The sequence below is a fragment of the Trematomus bernacchii genome, unplaced genomic scaffold, assembly GCF_902827165.1.
Source record: "Trematomus bernacchii unplaced genomic scaffold, fTreBer1.1, whole genome shotgun sequence".
NCBI lineage: Eukaryota > Metazoa > Chordata > Actinopteri > Perciformes > Nototheniidae > Trematomus > Trematomus bernacchii.
In genome coordinates this window covers 597,857-625,494 of record NW_022987807.1, presented here as the reverse complement: position 1 = coordinate 625,494, position 27,638 = coordinate 597,857, and the positions used below count along the sequence as shown (strand labels likewise).

Sequence of the window (27,638 nt, the reverse complement as noted above, 5' to 3'; positions counted from 1 at the left end):
AATAGTACATTATTGAATTAACGTTCCTCTGCATGCTCAGCTTAGCATAAAAACCCATCATATCCTTTCATTTGATCTGAATGAAGGTGAAACTCAAACCTGATTTCCACATCCTTCTCTCTGCTTTGAGCTTGCTGCTTTAATAGAAATGTAATAGAAAGTGTCAGCTCTGGGTCAAAGCCACAGCATGAATGCACATGTGCTTTTTTGTTGGCATTGCGTGCAACCCTGCTGCTGGTGTGTAAGCCGAGGTGAGGGGAATCATGTGCGTGGAGAGGCCTGGATGGCAGTGAGATGGCATTTTATCATTTAACCTGACCTGAAAAGACAGAAGTGAAAGCCTCAGGGGAGCGCTGGCCTCTGTTGAGATGGCTTTGAGTTCACAGTTTACTGCTAAAGTGATTCAGTATATTCACTTTTCCTCCATCCAATACGCTGAAGATGTATGGTTAAAGTGCAGCAGCCAAAATGCTGGTCATGCCCCTGACAACTTATCCTCAAACCCCCCTCATGGCCTTTAGTGATTCTGTAATTGCTCCCTCTGCACAGCTAAAGCTGGATCCATATTCAGTCAATGAACACAGCAGCCGCACACAATGGAGCCTAATCACACAGCCTTCAGTGTGACGCCCATTTTCTGTCACGATAGGAGATCACCACCTGGGATGGCAGATGACAGGCGCTGATAGGACTGAGTGACAGGTGTCAGGCGTCCTGACAGGGACAAGAGGGACAAAATCACTGACTGTTTCACGGTTAAAGCTCAACAGGCAGTGACCCGATACTCTAACAGGGGCTACGTTAATATTTCATGCACACTGGGCACTCTGCACTCTTCTAATGGACGTAATAGTGCTCTACAGGGGCCACAAAGTGCACATCGGGATAGTATGACATATCAGCAATGATTTTACAAGCCAGCTAATTGCCATGAATTGGAAATCAGGCTTTAAAAACAGGCGGTATTTAAGAGCCGGTGCAGTGTCACGATACTTCCTGAATCATGCAAAACCAAACAATTCCCTTCAGTCAGTTTTTCCAGGTGCTAGGCCATGGAGGGGATTGTGGGTAATGTGGTCTCTTTGACTGGCTGCCACTCTACATAAATACTACATGACGGTGTAATCGTAATTTAAAACACTATAAATATTGAAGAAGAATTAAAATAATTTATGAAACACCGCAGTGTAAAATGGATGTGTGTGAGTGTGTGTGTGTGAGTGTGTGTGTGTGTGTGTGTGTGTGTGTGAGTGTGTGTGTGTTTGTGTGGGAGTGTTTTGTCTCCTCTCACTCCGAGAACGATGAGCAGCGGTGGTGCAAGCTGGGAATTCTGTAATTGCTTTTTCTGTCCCTGAAGCAGGCCTTACTGCTTTAAATCAAAAAAGGCAATCTCTGTCAGTAATGGCTCAATTAATAATTAAACACGTGTCTTATCTCCGCCGAGCTCCCCCTATTTATTTTCATCTCTCCGACAGGGATGGCTGCACAAACAGCATTAGCACTATCAATAAAGGGAGCATTCATATCAGCCTTTTCCTCCCAAAACAAATCACCAAGCTCACAAACTGCCCTGTGTCTGTGAACAGTAATAACCCAGAGATTAATAAAGAAACAAGACATTATTCTTTGGTTAGCTCCCAAGTATTTCTCTCCCTGAACTGAGTGTTAGCTACTGTAGCCCATTCTGTTCTTTGCTAGCAGCTTCTCCCGTTTGAACGAGGCTTTTGTTTATTTTCCGGAAAATAGTGACATCACTACGTAAAGATCGCGCTTCTATTGGCTAGCGCTCCAACACATTGTTTGGATAGGCTAAGGGGCGGGACATCTCTTAGCGGTTGACCAATCACAACAGAGCCGGCCAGCTAACCAATCAAAGCAGACTGGGCTCTGGTTTCAGACAGAGGGTGAAAAGAGGTGCTGCAGCACAGGAAATAAAGAGCTTTTTGACAGACATATCACAGCAGAGGCACAAAATAAAAATATAAACCTGAAAGAGAGAATATTAGGGCCCCATTCATATCTAAATAAACGTATGAGCTGCTGTTGAAGCTCAGTAACAATAGATGTGAGTCAAGAGGTTTATTGTATGCATCCTAAACCTCTATCTCCCTTTTGCACATACAGTAGTGTGACTCTCACAGTGCCCTAACACCACCATAAGTGCTACGTCAATACAGAAACATCTGTCTTCTTGATAAAGAAAGCATGTCCTGCGAGCTGCCTGGACTTTGTCAGACGAATCAAGAGTCAGGATAGAGGCGAGCCTCGACCAGGCTTGGATTCCTCAGCGGTGATGGCTGCTTTCAATTCCAGCGTTTGCTAATCTGGCTGTGGGAAGCCTTTGCGCAGCAGCCCTCGTGTTTTTCCAACAACATGTCTGCCCTCCAGTCATCCAGCCAGCCAGACACACACACACTCCATCTACCTCCACTCAATCCTGATTCAGCGGCGCTGAAAAGCTGATTAGTTGGTCAGAGGGTCAACCTCCATTCATTATTTAATGGGTGAGAGGCTGCGAACAGTCCAGGTCGGTGATACATTACACAGCCCTGGCCAGAGGAGAGCTGCCCGGCCGAATACAAACACGCTCTCTCATCTACTTCACTATGGCTGAGACGCCCTCAATCCCCCCCCGCCCCTGACCTTGCCGCTCCCTCTCAAATCACCGTCCTTCTCTGGCATTCAGAATCCAGCAGGTGGGACTGCGATTCACTTTCTGTAAGCTTGCACTGCAGCAGGGCTGTAGCTAAGGCTGGCCCAGGTAACAGAAGAGGAGGAGGAGGAGGAGGAGCAGGAGGAGGAGGAGGAGGCCATAGCTATTTTATTGACGTGCAGCAAACAGCAGTGGCGGAACAAAGGCCACTCAGCACCTATTGAGAGAGCAGGTCTGCAGACAGGGGGGTTGATTAGCGATTCGACACAGGGACCCTGGACTGTGTAGCACATAATGAGAGCTTAGGGAGCGAGCCATGAGCCAATGGGAGAAGGAGGTACGGCGGGTTGAGGATAGGAGAGGTGAGAGGCGGGGTTTTACCATAAGGAATTGATTTCCCAGAATGGAAGATTGATATATGAGAAAAAGGGCTCTAAAGAAACAACAAACAAACAAGGGTACGGGCAGATCCTAAATCCTTAAGCTACAGCATTGGTAATGTGTTTATATATAAACAGTTAGAGGATAAGCCCTAAATCCACTGCCGAGCTAAATGGTTTATGCAATTTTTGTTTGTTTGTTTACTTCTGCGTCAATTAAGCAAATTGCTCCAACATCCCTGACGAGCACGAGATCTAACGTGAGAGGATTTTGCATTCATGTCAAAAAAGCTTCCATCTCCCCTGTCTTCACCTTTCATGTGGCCTCAGAGAGATGCTAACAGAGTCAGATGTGCATGATGGCCGTGTGTGTGTGTGTGTGTGTGTGTGTGTGTGTGTGTGTGTGTGTGTGCTTCTGCTTCTTCGTCTGCACGCTCTCTCCTCCCTTTGTTCCACTGGTCTAATCCAGTATGTGTGGGCCGGTAAGTTTAATGGAAACAATTTATTAAGTCCGGCTTAAAATGCCATCTGCAGCTAAGCCTCCCAAAGCCGCTAAGCTCCTGGTTTCGCCCCGGAGCTCGCTGTGTTCACGCTTACTGTAATGCTCTGTTTAAAATGAGCACAACGGGTCAAAATTAATCAGGATTACAAGGGGCACAAATCCACTTCAGAAATGGGTTTTCGACCAATCTTTTCTCCTGCTATCCCAAGATGCCCCGGGTTTGTCTGGTGGACCGCACACTTCACGGGGTTTACCGCCACACCACGGCAGGTAGGAAACCAGGCTCAGAGAGAACAATATACTCACGCTCTTAAACCCACAGATACTGTACAACATTCAACATACTGACTGCAGATTCCAAAGTGCTCTTCAGAGATATTTCCAGCCGCTGACAGCTCGGTGATAACTCCCCACCACTTCCATAGGCGCAGCATAGTGAAATGTTCTAAGAAGGCCTACCGAGTGAAGTGTTTCTCTGAGCTCTGTGGAGGTGCCCTGTGCATGCTCAGCAGCTACATTTAGCTCCTCGTTCGCCTTCAAGCAAGTGACAACAGTCAACTCTGACCTGCAATTCAATAAGAGAAGCCCAGAGTGGAGCACAAGTCTTCCCAGCGCCTTTACTTAAACATGCCATCCTCCAGGAAATCAATAATTGCAGGAGGTTTAAGACAGGAAATAAACAAAAAAAACGATAGCTGTTAGATAACGCTTGCCCTCTGCTGTGCCTTCCTCCAAACCACCAACACACACAGACATTTAGCAGAACTAGTGCAACATCCAAAGAGTACTGCAGTGTATGCTGTGTTATTACAGACACTATTAACTTGTATAATCTGCACTGTTTGCTTGCGATGTCGAGATGACGAAAAGTAAACAGGAGAGAAAGAAGGCAATGGTGTCTGGGTTTTGCCCAAAACCATGTTCTGTGTGCGTAATTACAGCGCTCTGCCTTCACTGATTACTATGTTGGTGTTTCCTCTCCTCTATTAACCCTGAACCGTTTCATTAGCATGACAGACTGCGGGCCTGTGTGCAATTTGGACTTAACCTCAACCCGCTTGTACCCGTAACTGCTCACGGAAATAAAGTTCAGGGACGGAGCACGATGCCGAAAACAAGGAAGAGTAACACTCATTACCTAGAGAAATGTACAAGCTTAACATCATTGCAGCATTATATATTTATGTGTGCCATAACGTGCGTGTGTGTGTGTGTGTGTGTGTGCATCTGTTAGAGAGTCTAGCAGCCAACAGCTCGACAGGCCTGCTGATCAGAGGAAAGCCTTTCATTGGTCCCACAGGACCGCGAGCGAGAACGGTAATGGGACACATACGCCGCATTCTAAACCAGAGGAAAACAGCCCGTGGGCTACTTTGTATCACACACACACACACACACACAGAAAAAAAAACAGTCTAGGCCAAAAACAAACACTGTCCTAGAATCCATTACAGCTACAAACAACAACATTGGAATGGGAGGCGAGAAAGCGGGCTGGTGGCATCTTTACCAAATCACTTCATCACACTGCTGATTTCTCTGCTGCCTCACCCTTTATAACCCCCTAATTCTAATCTGGTGACCATTCGTACACATCACCCCCAAACCGGATCTGGTTGATCTGTGTGACAATCAGGTGAAACTCTTGATTGGATTGTGAGGATGTAATTCCAGGGTCCTAATCCTCAGGCCTCGGCGCACATTAGCATGATCCACAGAGTGCGCCAGCAGACAGGGGAAGAGAGTTTTGGAGACGTGTAAGAGACGGAGGCTGTGTTATGTGCCTGGACTAGCTGTGCTGTGTTTACAGGCAGCCTTGTTCTGTACGGGCATGCAGGGGAAATAACCCGCTGACAGCTGACAACAGCAGTACCGGTGCAGGAGAGATGGAGTCTGACGCGGTCTAGTTGTTTTCTAAACCATGCAAGACTCAAAAGTCATTGTGAACGCGGGTTTTGCGAGGCAGACGCTGGTCACAGGTCGTCTGCATCACACAGCCGACAGGCCTGTTTCTCTGCTCTGTGTCCGCCATGCTGTTCTACTTAGCAGTCAGAGCTACTGTGCTCAACCAAGCCACACGTTCCTATGTTGCTGAGAGGGAAACTAGCTTTAAAAGGGGATGTTCTAATGAGTTGAAATGGAGGTAAACAAAGACATATTTGTGAGTACAGAGAAGCAGGAAGTAGATTTAATGCCAATACTACAAATATGTCTGGTAAAAACATTGTCATACAAACAAAACAAGATTGGTAAACAGCCTTCTTTTACAACAACAAAGAAAACAGTATTTACCACTGTCATATGTACAGTATACTCTTTATCGTTAGTTTGTCAATGATTGCTACCTTTGTCAAGACTTAACATAACCGAATACTCAACATTTTCAACATATATTCAACAAACATTGGCCATATAAAATAGTAAGCAAGAGAAAATATTTCTATTTGACATCCGAGTTGTTTATTACTATTTTGTATTAGTCCATTTGAGGCAAGATCATATTTTTCCAGTATGTCCTGCAGATGTCTCCCCCCCCCCCCCCTAACCCCCCTAACATGTCCATGGTTTACAGTGTTCTGCCTTTGCACCTCCTTCTCCCTCTGCCTGTGTTAATGGCCCTCTCCCTGCTTCCTGCCCTGGGGGGGGGACGGGGTCTGCATGCTGCTCTCTGTCACTAGTCGCTGATCACGCCTCTCCTCCCTCCCTGCATCCACAACTTGACACCTCTCTCCCTGCTCTGACCCGGCAAGCATCATTACATGTACTCAGTATACAGGTGCAGACATGCTATGCCTGCATTGTACACACAGACACATGTGTGCAGTCTGATGGCCACTTGAGATCACGCATGAACCTACAAAAGCAAAAGCCTTATAATCCACATGTGTGCATGTGTTAACACACACATGAGACTTGTGTGTTGTCTGGGGGGCTGACAAAGCTCTTTCTTTCCTTTGGCATCCATTATGGTCCAGGCCTGCTGTCAGAGAGCTTGTATTGCCTGAGGGAAGTTCCCATTTGTGGGAGCATGTGGCAGGGAGGCTCTAAATCCCCTCTAATGAACCAATATGTAGGAGGGCTAAGCCTTTGGCGGGGTCGTCCAAGAAATGCCACTCTGCGCTCAGGCAAAAATGTATGCATATGTCGTCAGCAGACCTTGTTTATGTCTGCTGACATTTAAATCTGAATGGAAGCTGCAGGATTAGACGGGGGAGATTTGGGGAGAGAAACCCAGTTGTTGTTTGAATGAGGTAAAGACTGAAAGGGGGAATGGAGAAAACAGAGCGGGGTCTTACCTTTGGGTGTGGTGGGGGAAAAGAGCTTCTCCGATCCTACATCAGACACCTGGAAAAACAAGAAGGCAGACATTTAGTGGATTTGTCCAATTTAAACTCATACTATTACGTATCAAAATCATTTCTGTCTGCCATTAAAAGCCTTATTCGGATCCAAACGTGGCCATTAGTGCATGGAGGAGAAGGCCAGCTGCCACAGATATCATCATACATTCAATCAAAATACTCCATTCAGCCAAGAAGAAGAGTTCCCTCTGTACCCGACGGTCCCTGTCTGGCTCTTTCCTGTCGAGGTAACATTAGGTGGCACTGTTGTGCCACCTGAAAACCCTCCAAAGACGAGGAAGTCAGTAAGGTGGCTATGCAGCATTAGAGCACAAAGGCTCCTGCACGCACGCTCAGAAAATCACATTTTGTTCTGAAATATATTTTGAATGGAATAACACATCTCATGAATAGAATGTGGTTCTACTCCGAAAGCAATATCCTTATTTCACAGATTCAATATCAAAGACAATATCAGCTCATTCTGGGAGTAAACAGATAACCCGTCAACAACACGAGCAGTTATTGGGTCAAAGCAGTTGTTACAGATGTGTGACTGACAGCGGATCTGATGGACCTCAGTCGAATGGACGTGAAGGCAGAAAGGCATCTCGCTGTGAGGTGATAGTGGAGACTTGTAGACTAAACACTGCGAGGTATTTTCCTCTCTGCTTCATATGAATATGATTCTGGCAAGCACCATTTCAATCAAAACACTGCATACATTTTTACACATGTTCCGAGGCCAGACGGGAAATGTTTAAACACTGAGCGAAAAGCAGTTAATCCACACAAAACCTGGTATTGTGCAAAAAAATCCATGTGTCTGGACGATAATATTAATATTAGAAATCCAGTAATATCAGCCCATATAGGGGTGTTGTTTAAAGCCAAGATTTTATTTTTCCTTTGCTTTAGATATTCTCATCCGCGCACTTGTAAAATGCTACAAGAGCCGAGCATATGTTCCACCCAAAGGGCCCGAGTGTCCTTAACTGCCATGCTTGTGTTTTACGCGGCACAAAGGGAGCATATGTAAAGAATGAACAGTGAATCAGAGTGAGTGCGAGAGCGACAGAGACAAAAAGAGAAACACAAATCATTTTGTAAACACAGATGGCTGTCCTTGGCATGCGTGTTAGTTCTTCACAAGTGTTTTGAGGACGTCCTCTTCTTTCCAAGACCTCCCAATTCCAATGTTTTTTTTGCCTGATTCCTTCAACAATTCGCTTTATTCCCACTGCAGCCGTACACAAATAAAGGTAGAAGACATAACTGTAGAGAGCAAGGCAGACGCAACCATGTATGTTTACTAAAAACATGAAGGATTCTGCAGACTATTATGGAAAGATATAAACCAGATTTTAAAACTACACTTAAAGGGGCCCTATAAAGCTTTCTTGGTTTCCCTACTGTAGGTTTTGGTGCATGTAAATGGTCTGCAAAGGCTACATTCACTGTGCTACCTCCAGAGGGAGTTTTCCTCCCACACAAAATTAACCAATCACAACAGAGCCGGCCAGCTAACCAATCAGAGGGCTCTGGTTTCAGACAGAGGGTGAAAATAGGTGCTGCAGCACAGGCAGTATGAGAAAAATAATTTGTGAACATTGAAGCATTGAGACATGTCACAGTAGAGACACAAGATACAAATATGAACCTGCAAATGTAAAAAATAGGGCCCCTTTAAATAAATATTGGTTCATATTAACACCTCACCACAGCTTCTGAAGACCTTTAAGAGTGAGCATTAACAGCTGCAACCATGTAAATACTAGTATTTATTTAAAGAATGCTCAACCAAAGTGTTTGATGTAGTTAAGTAGCCCGATGCTAATGTCAGAAGAGGTCAATAACACCTCCTTAGCTGTGTCTTGATAAGTGGAACATTAAATGGAGGGCGAAGACTTGACTGAATGGAGATGTTTCCTGTTTCCGCTTACAGTAGACGAGGCAAATGACTTTAGAGGAAATACAGAGTGTTGTGCATTGCCCCGTTTCAGTCTCCCAGAACCAGGGCGTCAGGCAGCAACACAGGCTCTTTGTTAGCTTTGGACGACATTAAACGCTCCAGTACCGAAGCCCCGGCAATGCAGCGGCACAACCTCAGCCCTGAATCATGGCCCCGGAGGCCCTGGAAGACGAATATGGGCTCAGAATGAAATGAAGCTTGTCAAATGGACACGGGAGCTGGCTCGGGGACTTGCTTAGAGTGGCACGGGGTCACGAAAGCAAGAAAAAGACAGGGTAGGTCACGCCATAACTCACTACAACGGGTAAAACAATTGTTATGACCAGAGCGGTTATCCAGAGAGCGAGGCAGACATAACGTTCCTGAGAAAGAGAACAGAAAATGCTGTTTATCATGTGCCAGGTTGTCCTTATTCCTTTTTCTGGCTATTTCCAGTGTGCAGTGAGTTGTTTTATATTCCAAACATATTCCAAGAAACATCAGCACCCGATATTTAGGTTTTAATGCTGTGTCTTGCACCTGCCAAGTCTGCATGACTCAGTCCTATAATCCACAATTACAAGGCCGGCTTACAAAAGCACTTCTTAAAAAGGCATGTCAAAGCAGAGCCCTGATTTGGCTCGCTGATGTTTTTCTGGAACCTTTTGGGTTGCGCTGGTCAAGTTGACATTTTTTCACGGGGCTGTGCTGCTGGCAGTCTGTTAGCCTGCGGTCGTGGTGCGCAGAGGTCATGTATAACAAATTCTTCACACTCTCTTTGTTGAGGCAACCCTGGCTGCCATTAAAAACAGACAAGGAAAGATGAGACAGAGGGAAAATATATATAAAGAGAAAAAAGAGAGGACCAAAGGCCAGGTTTTCCAAAGTAAACAGGGAATTTTAACCATTTCAAAAAAAAAGAATGGGGGAAATTCAAGCCACATTGCCTGGGAGCCAAAAGCCCTTGGAGCGGGCCGCAGGAAGCCTGACCTTTGAGGGGGCCGTCTGCTATCTGAGCCTGGGGCTTCAGGGGCCCGGCTTCCTCTCTGGAGGGCCGTCAGCAGGCCGACGCTTCGCCTTCCCTATTCTATTCATTAGCCATGCTTTATGATTCAGCTTCCTCTGAGCCACACAAGAGCTCCCTGAGGAAAGAGACTGCTGGAGAGAGGCAGAGAAAAGGGAGTGAGACTGAGGGAGGGGGAAAAAAGCAAGAAGGAGGTCATAGGGCCCAGCCGGGGGCCCGGCTCTCAGCAGCTGTGAAATCCTTCCGTTTCCTCGGCAGGCGTAAAAGGAATGAGGGGGAGAAGGAGAAAGAAGGAGGCCAGGGAGGGAGCCGGGCCAGTAAACCCGCCATTAGCGTGCTAACTCCCCAAAGAGCCACATGCACAACCATAATTCCTAGATTTAGGGAATGCCAAATTACAAATTACACTGCTGTTTGTTTTAAAAAGTCCCCAACTTCCCTGAACACCAATGACTTATTGGCTGCATAAATCTCCAGATAATAGCCGAGCCGCAGAGCGAGAGCAGAGGCAGAAACCCTCGCCATAAGTGAGACATTTACTGCGAGGCTAAATGCATTTGCTGTCACAGCAAAGAAGCAAAGGGGGTGGGGGGGGGGCTTTGCACATTTTCCATGTCCACATCGCTTTTAGTTAACAACACAGCAAGCTAATTAATTTTCGAAAATCGGAGACAAGCTTAATTGCACTTTTTTTAAAAAGTGTTTCGCTGTTAATTTAAGCACAATGGGCCGACTGAGGGAGGCAGGGGGGGGTGGTGGTGGGGGGGGGGGGCTAATCAACTGAATGACCTTCAGGCACACATTTATGAAAGGCATTGATCAGTTAAGGCTGTGATTTCACCGAGACAGGAAGGTCAGCTATTACCCAGATTCAATTAACCTCATTTAGTAAAGACTGCTGAGAGACCAATTTCTCCCCCCCCCCCCCCGAACCTCCTGCTTTATATCAAACGATCCCCGGGCCGTCCATCTACCTTTGATCTGATGATCTGAGCTCCCATTGCATGCCCCGCATTCCTCTGAGCTGAGCGAGTTATTTCCAAACTGGAAGAAACCGTACAGCCAGAGGTTGGGTAAAGCCAGACTAAATAAAAGCAAATTCCTAATGGTCTCCCCCCCCCCCCCCCCCCCCCCCCCCCCCCCTCCACATCTCAGTAAAGCAGGTAGAGCCATTCCTCACGGTGGAGATATCGTTTTCACACAGGCTGGCGGCGCTATCACAACAGCTGTGGCGTGAAAACAAAGAAACCTGTTAGAAGTCTTTGTTGTGGGCTCATGCCTGCAAAGACTATAATTACAATTTAGTTCTGAGCAATTTGGCACATGCTATGTTCTCGACAGACTGTTGTAGGACAAGTGGTAAAGAAGCTTATCTCAACACTTATATATACCACAAACCAAACACCAAACAACAGGCTTTTTTTAAATCATTTTTCCTCACATGGAAAGATGAGCAGCTCAATATCCAAACCAGTTTAAAGAGGCAGTATGAAAAATAATCAATCAGGGGACAATCAGCTGTAGCTTAGAGCATGTTGTGCAAGTGGGTAATCATAATAGAGCGAAGGATCAGCCACAACACACTGTGGTGCAGCTGTATAAGTGGGTTAAATGTCCTATAGTGTACGCAAAGACACTCCATGGTCTTGTTTAAAAGTACAGGGCTCCTCGGTGCTGTCGTAATGGGCAGGAACATGGCATTACATTACTTATCAGGTAGCATGACATAACAAGAGAGTGAGAAAAAGAAGGGCACATAACCTCGCATGGATGATCAGTCTAGTATTCAGATACTTTGGTGGGGTAGGTCATTTTGGAGAAACCAGCTCGAGTGCGCTAGAATTTGAAAATACACAACCGGAGAAAATCTGCCACTTCCTTACAGAGCCCCTCCTCCAACACACACGAACGCGCACATGACCAATGAGGGCACGGGATAAGTTTGTGCACAGATGGAAGGCTGACAGGCAGGTAGGCCATCCAGTTATTTTAGCCGGGCCGGCTCAGATGATTGGTCGTGCTTTTTACAGTACTACAGCTTCCACAGATGAAATTTTTTAATGGATTTTTCGTCAAAGCACTTAAAATATTCATTGCTATCGGGATGTTAAGAGCATTCCATGGAATATAACAAAAAGTGTATCTCGAGCCGGTTTCTCAAACTTACCTACCTCACCTTTAAGTAAAAGTAGGAATACTATGGTCTTAAAATACTCAATTACAAGTAAAAGTCATATTTTCCAAATGTTGCTTAAGTAAAAGTCCAAAAGTATCAGCAACATGTACTTTAAATATCAAAAGAAATGTCATATAGTACTCAGATGTTAGTAATAGTAGCAATAATAACTTAAGTACAGTACTTGATTAAATGTACTTCCAACACTGCAAATAAGTATTTCAGTAAGAAGTACAATGCTTCTGAAGTGTAGGGAAGTACATAGAGTAAAGTACATTTTTTTCACACACACACACACACACACACACACACACACACACACACACACACACACACACACACACACACACACACACACACACACACACACACACACACACACACACACACACACACACACACACACACACACACACACACACACACACACACACACACACACACACACACACACACACACACACTTAATTTGCTCCCCTGCTTGGTGTTCCATCACTGTCAACTTCCTCCTTCACTGCCCTCTCTTCCAATTTCCCATTTGCTGTCACCTCAAGTTCCCTCTCTTGTCATGAGAGTATATTTCTCTCCAAAGCTAAGATCTGATTGGCCAACACTGCAATAGTTAGGAAAGCCTTGAATGTTTCTCATGTGAAGTCCTGGTTTGAGTTTGTTTGTTTTCTGTGTCACACAATGATTCTAAACAGTGACATAAAGAAGCTTATCAGTGCTGATAAGATACAAACACCTATCAGTTAAATAGGAGCTTGATATTCTCTGTTCACATGGGAGTATCTCCGCTTTGATAAACACTTCTATTAGCACCCACTTCAACAACTCACACCCTTTCACCCCAGATGCCCGCTAATGCTACTTTAACGATAGCATTCACAGCGGGCCTACAGCTCCCAGGCTGCAACGGGAGGCACTAAATTAATTATCTCCTGCGTTTGTCCTCGCGCCGTTCTGGAAACTTAATGACCTCCCCGGCGGTCGTTTATTATAAGCCACAGCAGCGTTCCCTCGCTTCTACCTTACCTCAGATTCCCACCCACTGCTGTACCACAACTCGCCTGCTTGTCAGACAGGTGTGGGCCAGCGAGGCTGCAAACCCCCAGTGAGCGCCATGGCATATACAACACGGACGGAAAATGGCCTCCCACGCAACTGTCAACCGACGCCTCGACTGGAGCATCATTAAGACGATAATGAATTCCATAGTGACTGTGTAGAATGGAGTGGACACACACACACACACACACACACACACACACACACACACACACACACACACACACAGCACCACACACACACACACACACACACACACCCACACACACACACACACACACACACACACACACACACACACACCACACACCACACACACACACACACACACACACACACACACCACACACACACACCACACACACACACACACACACACACACACACACACACACACACACACACACACACACACACACACACACCTCTTTCTGCATAGCCCCGAGTGCCATTTTCATAGGCACGTAAACCGCATGTGTGTGTGTGCGACACAGGGCCATGGCTGACAACTGCTCCCTCTCCCCCTAGCAACAGACGCAGGGAAATGAATGCCGAGAGAGGAGCAGGGAGGCTTGAGCTTTGTGTAAAATATTACCCTTCGTCTCGCTTACCGCTCCCCTCCCTCCCTCCCCTGCCCTGGCTGTGCAGCAGTTGCTAGCCCTTATCACGGCTGCCTGTCAGTTTAGTATACAAATTAGCAGTCTATCAGGGGAATGCAGGGGCCTGTTTCATCAGTGGGGAGAAGGGCAGAGGCATGCATTGCATTAAAGAGACAGAGGGTCACAAATCAACGCCTCAGCAGGCCCACAGCCAGCACTAACCAGATAAGGAGAAATGAAGGAAAAAGGAAAAGGCATATTTCACCAGAGACAATCCAGACCTGCTCACACTCCCTGAAAAAGGCCGGTGGATGAAGGATGAAGGTGGGCTGACTGGAGGGGGGGGGGGGGGTCACAAATCACAATTCCAACGCTACAGATTACAGACTATAACAAAGAGGACATGGGAAACAGGTACGGCATAAAAATAAGCCCATTTATTAAATGTCAGAGGAAGTGCTTTCAGTTGATTATCGACCAACATTTGCAGGAAATTAGGGGCCCCACTTTCTCCTGTGAAGTGAACCTGTGCATGTTAATACCAGCAGAGACAAAACGCCTGCGAAGGGCTCTCATTAAGTGGCATAATGCAATGAGGCACAGTCTAAATTGCGGCAATAAAAGCCGACAGACAAATCATCTCCACCATCGCAATCCATTTAACTCAATTAATGCAACACCGGATCCCAGCTCAGTGGTTTAAAAGCATGCGTGGCTCTTCTCCCTCGTCAGGGGAATAGGGAAGTAGAGAAGTATCTGTTTGAGGGGTGAGATTAGGGTCAGCGTGGCACAGACGTTGGACTATGATTAACTCCTGCACGAGACTATAGTGCCGGGGAAAGACAGAGATAAAGGAAACACTACAGCAGGAGATATGGGTGGCTGTGTTCGCCTCAGACTTTGGAAAGGGCGTGGCCTCCTTTCCTTTTTTAATGTCCGACTGTGCGCCGTAGGGCTGTGCAATTAATCGTAATTACGATTTTGGCCTGCCACAATTACAAAAACAACATAATCGAATAAAACAATTATTTTGCTTTGCTAGGTTGTGACAGTGCAACATATTTGATCTAATTTATTTTGGTCTCATTTATTTGTATTTATCATATTTATATATGATTAGTAGCTTTTGGAAGTGCGCTCCAAAATATTTGTTGATCTTGTTTATTGGTATTTATTATTTTGATATTATTTATTTCAAGTTTTTCAGTTGAATTATAACGTTCAGGGTAATCCACAGTTATAAGATACTGTTCAAATTATTATTTGTATTTGTTTTAAAGTTCAACAAATGGATGTTTTCAAAGTCAATGAATAATCGTATTTAATAATCGTGATATCAATTATTGACCAAAATAATCGTCATTATGATTTTTGCCATAATCGCACAGTGTGCCGGCAACGATAAGACCCCCCAGGTAATCTCCCGGTGGAATCAGGGGGGTTGTTTGTCATTACTCCCCTGATATAGATCACAGCACCGGTGAATTCTCCGGCTCTCCAGGCTTCTGGGTCGCCGAGATGCCAGATAGCCCTTTAAGACACGGCTCGCTGCTCCCTGATTGGCTGGTCAACAACCACAACTAAATCCCAGCTCCCTTGAGGACGTGTGATAGGACGGGTCACGGAAAACCTACTGTCCCTCTTATCAACATCATCCTTTAGTTGTAAACCCTTTACCCCATTGTCAGCGTGGGTGGTTGGAAGTAAAAAGCCTTTCTGGATGTTATTGTCTGAGAGGCAGGATAACAGACAGGCGGATTATTTAAAGGAAAAACGGCTTTCTCCAGAGCTCTCACAATGCGGCACCGTTGTTGCTGTGGAGAGGATCCTGGAGATAATAATAATATTCCTAGTCAGAGCCTTTGCTGCAGTAGAGCTGCCTTAACAGAGAGATACACATCATTCTGACTGGCCCGCCGTGACATAATCGCCCTGCGGAGAGCTGCAGGCAAGCTTGGTAGGCAAACCACCTCTCACTGCAGCTTGTTAAGAGAAAGGTGGCTTTAAGCACAGCTCAAAAGAACCTCCTATTGAACCTGTTGTTTTTTCACTCCATCTGAACAACGTGAGTCATAGCCCACCGCAGGCTACACTACTTACATGTTCCTTTCTTCCTCTCTCTCAAGATTGTGCTGTGCTTTCTTGACTTGGATGAATTCGCTAAAAGGGGGAAAGAAAAAACAAACTCGACAGGATCTTAAATAATGCAGCGATAAAAAAAAGCTGTGACCCTTTCCCTCGCCTCAACCCACACACAGCGAGTTGCTTCTGCAGGGAGAGACAGCGCACAAAGAGAAGGAGAAGGAGAAGAAGAAAAAGGCAGAGCTGGCACTACTTGGAAATGTGTGGAAGGCTTTGGTTCGCTCCTCTGGGCACGGACACCTTTAATGAGAGGAAAAAAATGCGCAGCGAGAGGCAGATCTCACCCGTAGTATGCCAGTGATTTTCAGTAATATGAATCACCTCTCCTCTAACACAAATAAAAATGGTTCTAATACCAGTGGGAGTTAAAGAGAAGCCACACGGGAACCAGCCTCCACACCAGTCATCCCACAAACCCTACACCATGCACACACTACATGCCTCTGACCCCTGACCTTTCAGCTTCTCTCTCTGCAGCCCCGATGACGGCTGTGAAGTTGATGTTTCAGTAACACTATCTTCACAAAATTACAACAGCAGCTGAAATATGGCGACGGGAATTTAGGAATAAATCTCGACATCCTGCTCAGATATCTCCTGCAAACATGAGAGTCGGATCAAAAACAGCCACTGGACATGTGGGCAGTGCCAAATGTCCCATCAGTCTCACAACCGCCATCCCCATGCCAATTTAAGGCACCCTATCCCCCCCCCCCCCCCTGGTAGCAAAAACAAACATGGCATGCACTATATAAAGCAGTCTCAGACCTCCAAAGCCCCCGGGTCATGTTGGAAAGGGATGTGGCACGTTAAGTGGAATTTACTTTTGATGCAGACATCAGGCCTTAGGTTCCCAGCAGCTGTAAACCAAGCTTCTCCCTGAGGCCTCGCTGCAAGGGATGGACACCCAACGCCATGGCAGCCACCTTCAAAACATACCTCCACCCCTCAGCTGCCCCTTTATAAACCAGGGAGACTAAAAGTGGTGGTTGTTGGGGGGCGCTGTTTACATTCGACAGACTTTCATTTCATTACCAAACACAGAGAGGTGAGATTGCCACCGGAGGACGTGTTTGCTACGTGCTATATATAAGCTAATGCTGTTCTGCTGAGTTCTGAGGTTGCAGCAGGAATTTAATTTAGAACGAAGACCCCAGCCGCCCACAGTACACCCACTGATTTGTCACAGCAATGCATCCTTTAGACTTTGATGTTGTCTTTTCATTGACGTATTTATTCCTCTACATGAATATGCTAAAGGGTTTTCTTCAAAGAGGACATATTATGCTCATTTTCAGGTTCATATTTGTATGTAGTGTCTCTACTGTGAAATGTCTACACGCTTTAATGATCAAAAAGCTCTTTATTGTTCTCATACTGCCTGTGCTGCAGCACCTCTTTCCACCCTCTGTCTGAAACCAGAGAAGTCTGCTCTGATTGGTTAGCTGGCCGGCTCTGTTGTGATTGTTCAACCACTTAGAGATGACACACCCCTTAGCCAATCACGTGCAATGTGTATGAACACTAGCCGATAGAAATGCGTGTATTACATAGTGATGTCACAGAAGTAAACAAAAGAGTCCAATGGAGGGGTTTCAGGCGGGGTGGGGGTGAGTTAGCACAGGAATTTTAGCATTTGCAGACCATTTACATGCACCAAAAACCTATATAACACACTACAAAAAGCCCCTTTAACCAATCACAACGCCCCTCTCCGCACAGGTTTATTTGATACATGGCACAGAGCTTGAGGTCTCCTGTCATCTGTCAGTGACAGTACAGATGTGAGTGTATTAATAACCATGATGACATGTCAGGAGCTTTGGTGATGGAGGGAGTGCCGAGCTAACTGCGGACCTCGAGGGAATCCAGAGCAAGATAGTTTAACGCCAACGAGACAACTGCAGGGACCTTGTGAGAGGGAGCTTAGGCTTTAGACTTCACACTTACTGTGTAACATCATTCTAGCACAGCACACTGTGACCTGACCTTGACAACAGCCGTGTTACTGCTGGTTTCCAATTACAATGATCAGTCACTACTGTATGGGAAATACTTATGAATCCTATGACGACCTATCATAGCTGTGGTGTCATGTATACAGAGTTATACTTGACTGGAGGTCAGTTTTATTAACCTTAAGGGGAGTTCAGCTTATTGTTGAACACTCAGAGCCAACTATATTACACAATAATAACACCCTAATGTGTTATAATTGTCTATTTTGTGAGCTGTTCTTCTTTTTATGAGCCCTGGTGAACTTTGTGTAAACCCACCGGCTGTTATCTCTGAAAATAATGTAACACCTGTGGAGGAATTTGATCTGGCAGCCATCTGAACGCAAATCCCTGGACAGAAGAGAAGGGGCGGGGTGAGGTGGATTTAATTTTTGATGTGTTTGCATTGCTAGAGCAGATTTACGAGCAATAAGTGCAGATGGGACTATTAAACGTTGTTGGTCGGATGCCTTGTGTACGCTGAGCATCATTTGCTCGGGATTAAAATATAATGAAGCAAGTGAATGCAACTTTGTCTTACATGCAACTCCTTAAATTATTTAAGTGGAAAGGAAAAACAACAGGCGAATAAATATTCCCTGGAGCAGTAATACCCTTTTCTGGGCTTGTTCATGATGGCAACAATGAATATCTTAGCACTTGTTAAAAGCTTTGTTTTCCTTGGGACTCTTGGTGGACTAAATGAACAGAAAGGATGCCATGTCACATCCAGAGGCCATTCATTTCCACTTCCAGAAATGTCGTCTCCAGCGATGGCATTGGAGTGCGTGTACATAATGCGCTGGATTGATTTCTCTGCAGTGTAGCAAGGTTAAACAGCTCATTACCGCAGCGCCGGATCACCTTAACAAACCAGTTTCCTGTCAATAAAGCAAACCTAAATAAATTACACTCCTAAACCTCCTCTTAAATGTTCTAACGTTTTCAGGATGAGTTTTCTCTCAGATTGCCAAAGTGGTTTAATTAGCTGTAATTTAACAAACTTGTACTTGTTTTTTCTGAGTTCATTCTATAGCAACGTCTGTTTCCTTTCAAGTCATTTTCAACATCTGCACGTCCAGAAACACTCAGCCGGGCTCAGGTGGCTCCTGTCTGTATTTGAATAAGAGATATGCAAACAGATGAAGTCAAGGCAGCAGCTTGTGTGCTCAAGGAGCCTTTTCTCACATTTGAGAGAATCCTTGGATTAGTCCGTCCAGGCTCCAGGGCCTTCATACTGAATGCTATTCATCCGACAGAAAAGGAGGAGGGAAAATGTGTTTGCATTTCACGTCTGTCAGTGGTGAAGATGTGTGTGGTTGGAAAGCAAAAGCCAACTTAAACAGTCCCAAATGAAGAAGGTGAATGTTAGAGCCAGCAGAACCAAGATGACCCGTAACGCAGGGTCCACAGAGGAAACCGGCATAACACATATTTTCTTTACCCTTTATTTGCTCAGTACAATAAAGGATTGTGTTGAGAGAAGAGCAGTTAATGAAGTGTTAAATCAAATCAAGTTTTATTTATATAGCACATTTAAAAGCGATTTTTGGTCGAGCCAAAAAGTGCTGGACATATAATAAAAACACATTACTACAATCACCGTAAAAGACAACACGGAGGACAAGAGGCCCTTTTATGCTTTTTGGAGTTTTCTATTTCCTAGTGTGTTATATAGGTTTTAATGCGATTGTGAATGGACACTCGCGCTTCTATCGGCTAGCGCTCCAACACATTGACAGTAATCGGCAAAATGGCAGGACATCTCTAAGAGGTTGACCAATCACAACAGAGTCAGCCAGCTAACCAATCAGAGCAGACTGGGCTCCAACCTTAAAGCATGGAGACATGTCACAGTAGAGACACTAAATAAATACTGGAAATTAGCACAATAGGGCCCCCCAAAAAAGGCCAATGGGAGTTAGCTCAAACCCCGCCTTTTAATGCTAATCTTGATATTCTCAAATACACACTGTGAAGGTGTGTTAGATGATAATTAATTGTATAGGATCCAAACCAATATATGCATGCACATAGCTTACTTACAACTGCATTTTTTTTACGTCATTTGCTTCCACAAGCTTACGTCCTTTTTTTACCTCACTATATTGTTGCACATGGATTTTCATTGCTAACAACTATGCTGTAGATAAAGCATGTGGATCTTGAATCAACAGCTATTGATAGTATATTATACCAGTCCTGTTCTACTGTTCCTGCCATCCCATGCTCAGGTGCTCGGCAGCAGGGGGGTGCAGCTGGCCTCGTGACCCTGCGTGGCGTCCCACCTCATGCCACCCACCCACCAACATGTAATTGGAGACCTTGTATGCTTTGTTGCACTCTGTAAAGGCTCCCTGAACACTCAGATCCCTCTGCCCTGGCCCTCACCCACAGCCAGGACTGACAGCAGCCTGGCGGGGTGCCAGCGTGGGGGGGCGAGGACTTCTGGTACAGTGCCCTCGCACCCACCACAGATCAATACCCTCGTACGCAATTATAGTAGCTGAAACAGATGCGCTTACAGGCTTCAGCGCTCCACCTACTCTATGGACCGACATGATACACCCTGCTTCTCATCTCCAATACACACACGCGCGCACACACACACACGCATGCACGCTTGCACACTCACACAAAACTGGCAGAATGGGAGTCTTTCAGTTCTCCCACTCAGTGGTGTAAAGTAACACAGTAAGTAGATTTACTCGAGTACTATACTAAAGTACAATTTTGAAGATTAAAGGTGGGTAGGTAAGTTTGAGAAACCGGCTCGAGATACACTTTGTGTTATATTCCATGGAATGCTCTTAACATCCCGATAGCAATGAATATCTGAAGTGCTTTGACAACAAATCCATAAACAAATCTCATCTGTGGAAGCCTTAATACTGTAAAAAGCACGACCAATCATTTTAGCCGGCCCGGCTAAAGTAACTGGATGGCCTACCTGCCTGTCAGCCTTCCATCTGTGCACAAACTTATCTCGTGCCCTCATTGGTCATGTGCGCGTTCGTGTGTGTTGGAGGAGGGGCTCTGTAAGGAAGTGGCAGATTTTTTCCGGCTGTGTATTTTCAAATTCTAGCGCACTCGAGCTGGTTTCTCCAAAATGACCTACCCCACCTTTAATGATGTGAAATATAATCAAGTGTTAAATCAGACTTTAGTTCCACCCGGAGTAAATTCTCAAGCTACCCTGCAGTATACAAAGTCATTCAAACTAGCTGCACCTTTACCAGCTTTGATAACACTTTAATGATCAATCATTATAAAACATATCATATATATTATTCTGAAATAGAGCAATGGACAATGACTACTTTTACTGTCGGTACTTTAAGTATAATTTGATGCTGATACTTTTGTACTTTCACAAAAAAATGACTGCAGGACTTTTACTTGTAACAGAGTATTCCTACACTGTGGTACTTCTACTTTTACTCAAGTACAAGATCTGAGTAATTCTTAGATCTGCCTATCCAGTACTGGGTCACAGTAGGTGAATGCAGGGGGCCGATGTGGGGGTGTTTGGCTGGTGGAAACTGCTCTCCTGTCTTCCTTCAACCTGTTTCCCTCAATGTGACACTTGTCCTGTCAGCTAAGCCCCCCCCCCCCTGTCACTAACAGGTGGCCTGTCCCTCACAGCAAAGTCATTTGCTTCGCACAGCAGCAGTCCCCAGTAGCCGGAGCCAAACTGCATTCAGGTTTCCAACAATCCAGGCCAAAGAGACAGGCAGTGGCAGAAGAGCTGGGGGGGGGGCGAGGAAGAAAAACCTCCTCCGATCAGATAAATGCCACTGTAAGCACAAGTGACAAGTCTTGTTTGGGGTCGTCCAGCACTGCCTCATATCCTCAGCTGTGTCTGCAAGCAACGTGGGTGGGTGAGGGAGGCAGGGGAGGAGGGAGAAATGTCTGATTGGTGCCATAGCCAAGAGTGAGAGTAGCCCAATTATATTTCCTCTCCCTCAAGAGGCGACCAGCCCCCTCTGGTAGAGCGAAGCCTCTGCCATCTCTCCTCTCCTCACCTCTCAAGACACTGCAGATAGATAAATAAATGACAGCCCCACCGGGGGTTTGGCCCAGCCTCCCAGAATACATTGCTGCCTGCCTGTCCGTTTGCCTTCACCTGGCATTACTGCAGATAGACATTTTTCACATTATTACCGTTGCATCGCCCTGTACACTCGGCGAGTTGTGGTTGATGATGGCGGCAGAGGACCCGAGGAGATTGGAAGGAAATGTCTCTTGTCAATGTCAGCATAGCCTAGCTTAGCAGAAATTTAACAAGTTCCCCAGGCTCCCTCCATTCAGTGTCTGACGGAGCAGGGAGGCAGGACATGGCTGCTGACAGCCCGGGGCATGTCACTGTCACTGACACTCGATAGGCCGGAGGAAGGAGAGGAACCAGGGCTCAATCCTAGCACTCACACACTGCTCCATAATGCTACATAGCTCTAACCATACACAACAGACAGTGGTGTAAAGTACATTTACTCAAGTACTGTACCTAAGTAACATTTTGACAGAGTATTCCTATATTCTGGGAGTTCTACTTTTACTTAATCACAAGATATGAGTACTTCTTCCACCTCTGACAATGAAGAATTGTTGGAAATGATCTTATACAACACAAATGTAAACTAGTTTTAATCGCCCATACTCACGTTGCCTTCATTTCTCTGCAAATGTCTATGTTTGGCTGTCACTTTAAAATGCTTCCAGCTTGACAGAAAGCCAGATATCCCAGGATGTTTGTGTTTTTTCAGTAATAATCAGGTAGAAGCCAGCAGAGACATACTCAAGCTTAAACTGCATGTGTACCAGCATTTTTCCCCCCACACACTAACCACTCCCCAACGGTTAAACCCAAAACCAGATGTTGCGGATCAGTGGGGATAAAAAACAAGGCGAATAAAAGTGGAGGACGGAATGGTTCGCATTAACTATAATCAAAAAGAAACAGAAAGGAGAACCAGGATGCTTTAATTACTTCTCACATGTAATTTGGTTTTGTGGGGGCAAGCCAGGCACTGCCAAGAAAAGAGAGATGAAAAGAAAGTAAAATTACATGGAGAGAAAGTGCGGAGGCATTTTTACAAACGGCCCGTCTATTCTCCACCACTGCAGACAAGGCTGGTGACTAGCCCCCAAACCTCGTCGTAAATTGTCCATGGACACAGAACTTAGATGCGGCCATGCTGGATCTAAGTTGTTCCGCATGGCCATGACGTTAAGCAAGGTGTTGAGTTATAGCCTACTGACTGACAAAAAGCCGTTTTGGAACTGGGATGACAGTTTCCTGTTGTTCTGCCTAAGTATTCATCATCTGAATTCCCCTAAATAATGAGATTTTAATAATTTGTCAAGCCGTACTGCCAAGTGGCTGAGGAAAGGCGTTATGTTTGGGCAGAGATTGGATGAGGCCTGAGCGAGGTGCTCTATGAATCTACTTCAGAGCCGTCCTCTGTTTGCAGAGTCTCTCTTGACTCGCTGGTGTTGCCACAGTGCTAAATTGCACAGCTGTTCCACAATCTGTGGCGGTGTTAATTACCCAAATGTGAGCGGCAGCTCGTCAGTTCCTCACTAACGAAGGGGCCTGCTTTCCAGCGAGGGTGCCGTATGTTTGGCATGTAGGCCCATTTCCACCCAGCGCTCCCCAGGCTCTCACGGACCACCCGACACATCCGCATCCCGGAGAAGATGCATCTAATTAAAGCTCCCGACTCAAATCTGCTTACTAAGGGGGAAAAAACACGCGGGCTGGATTAAAAGACGGGGAGAGGGGTGGAGTGGGATGGGGGCTTTAATACACAGCGAGTGAAAGGGCTTAGGAGGAAATATGAGAACTCTCAATTGTAAGATCCCAGGCAAGGCTGGGAGGAAACGCTGTGTGAATGTGAGCCGATCAGTCAGCGTTTGTCAGTCTGATCCCTGAGCACTTCCAAAGCCCCCGGGCGGAGACAGACAGGCAGGTTGTTTTCCAGAAAAGTGGCTTCCTAACTTTGCAGGTCGGCCCCTCTCCTGAGAACATCACCTCTCAAATGGTAAAACACGACCTGACAGAAGTCAAAAGCCTCTACAGAAGGCCAGAAACACTTAATGACCACACAAAGCTGCATACAAATAAATGATGTACAACTCTGATGTATCACAGCAGCTGCATATTAGAATGTGCCTTTTTCCACCTCTCACATGACGATAAAACCTTCTCCAGGCAGACACTAACTGCTCATGCATTACACAGTGCATCGCCCCACTTCTTCCGTGCAATGTTCAAAACAAAGGTGTTAAGAACTCCCTTCATGAATCATACTTGCTGGCTAAAAGCCTAGCTGCAGTGCACCACCCACCTACGGTTATACATGAACACCAGCGCCTGAAGTAGCACTGGGAGACTACATAATGAATGCATGGAGCTGGGTGTCATGGGGGCTCGTATGGTGCACAAAACGATGGGGCAATTAGGCCCACACGACACCTCGGGATGGCGTGATGAAGGACTCCTGGGCTCCTCTCCTCCGCCTCTGTTCCTCTATCATTAAGGATTGAGCAGCCACATCTGGCTAATGGCCCGCCTGGGGTTCCTGCTCAAACACTGTGCCACGCCGTGCACATTTAATTACGCCTCATAAAGGTAACAAAAGACACAACCTGCTCTCTGGGAAGCGCTGTTTGGAAAACGTGAGGGGATAAAAAAAAAGAGAGAGACAAGGGGAAGGCGAGGGTCTGGCCAGCTGCCAGAATTACAGGTTGACCTGGGTCGGCGGCTTCAAAAGAGGGGAATTCACTCGAGTGCCTCCACCTCTCCTTGAGATGGGTCCCAATGAGCGGGCCGAGAGAAGGAGATGCTCAGTAGCTGAAAATCAAAGGACCTCTAGTTTGTCTTCCCGTCTTCTATTAGGTCATGGACTGCACTGGGCGCTGCTGTCAATGGCTAATTGCAGAAGGACTGGGGGGGATTAAAGGGAGAGGGCTTTTGAAATATGTATGGGATTTAGAGGCTGTTTGAAGTGAAGAGGGACTTCTTTGAGGGAAAACAACAATAACAACATCACTGGAGAATGCCTGTAATAGCGCTGTGACCCGCTCCACTTCCACCCAGCCTCCAGGGTCCGTGATGCTCAGCAGCTCCGCACCACATTCAGCCAGGAGCATAAAACACACATTACCCACTGACTGAGTGACTGGCTGACCTATGACTTCACTAGTACCTGGAGGTATTCATAAGACCTTGGATGACTCTTTTGTGCAGCTCACAGTTGACATTTCGAGCAGAGAGAGAGAGAAAAAGTAGAAAAAAAGGCAGAAAAGGCTGCATGAGCAGACACAGAAGCCTGAGGTCTTTCAGTGAGCAGATGCCCACATTTAGGAAATAACATCACATAGGAAAAGATGAGGGACAAAGAGCCGCGGCTCATTGTCAAAGCAGTCCATTGTCTGGCAGTTTGAGAGCTGGCTAACACCACAGGAAAGGTCACTGGTCACTTCCATTTGGACCTGCACATAAATCCCCCGCTGTCCGGCACAGTTAATAACACAGCCAGCACTGGAGGAACTGCCGTGCAATAAGAAAAAAAGGGGGAAAAATGTATTTTGTTTGGACAACACCTCCCTGTCCCTTTACAGCCAACGGCCTTGTGCGGCCCCCCTTTTGTGTTATTTATATCTTAAATGTTAAAAACAGAGACATCTCTGCAGCGTGCATTAAAAGTCGAGCCAGCCAAGCGTCCCTCGGCTTCCTCTCCTCTGCGAGAGAGTGTTTTATGGCGATTCCCTCGTCAGGATTAAGATGTAGATCCAAGTGCCACAGGGACGAGCATAAATTCTGCATCTCCCACTGTGGACCCACAAGTGGTGGAGCTCGGGGATTGTCCTTGAAGTATGAATAACATCACATGCTGCGTGTCATCTGTTATGCAGGAATGACATGTCCTCGGAACAATCCACCTCTCCCGTGGCCTATAAGTCTCTGAGTGAGAGGACTTGATGCTCTGACAGTGGATTCTGTGAAGGCCATATGCATTATAACAAATATAGTTCACATATCTTTCTTGTTTTAATATTTGCTTTGCATGTGCACCAACAAAAGAATGATTAGTGTAGCGTGCAGTGTGGGGGAAGCTGGATCTACAGAAATCCGATGCAGCGCCGGGGAGACATTCATCAGTTTTAATGCAGTGGAGCAGCTATAGACAAGGACCAGAAATGAACCTGCTCTCTGTCCAGTAAATCAGGAGGAACACCAGTACAGCTCTCCGACTCTCTGAGTGAGTAGTACGGTGTTTTGCAATACTACAGGAAAAACACTTCCATGTTTTTTTTGGGAGTGTCTCGCAGAGGGCAGCTTAAGTCTCGTAGTATAAGCCAATTTGGATTAGCTCCACATTTTAGACAGGTTCCAGTTGGGATTTACAATACTTTTAGAACATGTTCCTCCCTAAGCACAGCTTTACGGCTAAATGCATCAACAAAATACTTAACTGACATTTTATTTTCAATTTTACAAATCATTGCAGATTAAAAACCACACAAAAAAGCAGCCTGGCATTACTTTATAATAGCGACTGATAACATTGGGAGGTTTTTAGGCACTGTCGTCACATGGTGTTGCATCCCAGTGCTTGGGCTATTTTCTTGAACGCTCATTTTTCACTTCTGCACACATCCAGAATAAATCTCCATTTCTTCTTCTTCTATCTGGTATCCAGGCTTCAGGGGGCACAAGGCATTAGTCTCATGATGCTGGGTTTGTCATGTCTTCCCCAGCTGTGATCTGCCTGAACTCTTACATTACAAATAGCTGCAGGATTTTTCACCCTCTTATCACATTTGCCAAGCAGGCCTGTCTCTTATCAGCTTTCCGCTGCAGATAAATGGGCTTTTGAAGATAGGAATAAGAGAGGTTTTTGCAAGCTAATTCCAGAGGCCCATCTGCAGTAGATTACAGATAGGTGGTGGGGAGCGGAGAAGACACATAATATTAATATGTAGGTGGTGTGAGTATCAGGGTGACTGGTATTACAATGTCACATACTCTATAACCCACATACATGCAGAACTAACTGGCAATAAGGAAGGATAATGGACTGAGAATATTTTATTGAGACTTCATCATCGCCCGCATCAGTCACACTGCTGCTTTTGCACCAGTACTGATGAGAAGAAAATCACATTTTCCACATATCTGGAGCATGCAGCTCAGTAAGAGACAGTGAATGGCAAGAATAACAATAAGTATAACAACGTATTTCTCTGTCTTAGCGAAGTGAAATGTCTGGGACATGAAGGGAATAAAAAAACGCTGTAATTAAATAAAAATAATGAGTCACTTTTACCACCCAGATGTCAAATTTGGAAATAAAGCGACAGCTATATTTCTCACTGCCAGTTAATATGTCAATTTTCTGAATACATATCTATTTTTGGTATTTAATCAGAGCAGTTTAACTCAGTCCAAAAAAATCAAGAGCTTATAATAATGAACAATATTTTATAATATACCAAAAACATTGTCTTTGCTATTACAATGTGGATATATTTTAAAACATGACCAGTGCCTGCAACCAGTGAGGGTGCTTTAAAAAGTGTCATTTAAAGCAGTTTTTACAAAAAACAATAGGAAAGTGATAATAAAAAGAGAAGAAATACAAAATGCCACAATGCTATACTACTCACAGTCTTGCTATTCACCACAGTAGGAATATAAGACTGTTACTGACAGAAGCACAGATTACGGAGTCACCATTGAACACAACACTTGCAGGTCCCTATGGAAATATTATAGTATTAACCTGGGAGAGCTAAA

The 27,638-nt window shown here is 45.5% G+C and overlaps 1 protein-coding gene across 1 annotated transcript in view; it reads right to left on the bottom strand.

Annotated features, from left to right (window-relative positions):
* The window catches only part of fbrsl1 (fibrosin-like 1), a 349,747-nt gene that overhangs the window by 34,484 nt on the left and 287,625 nt on the right, over nt 1–27,638 (bottom strand). The window contains 1 exon segment of the mRNA XM_034150862.1: nt 6,832–6,880. Within this exon segment, the coding sequence (XP_034006753.1) occupies nt 6,832–6,880 (49 nt within the window).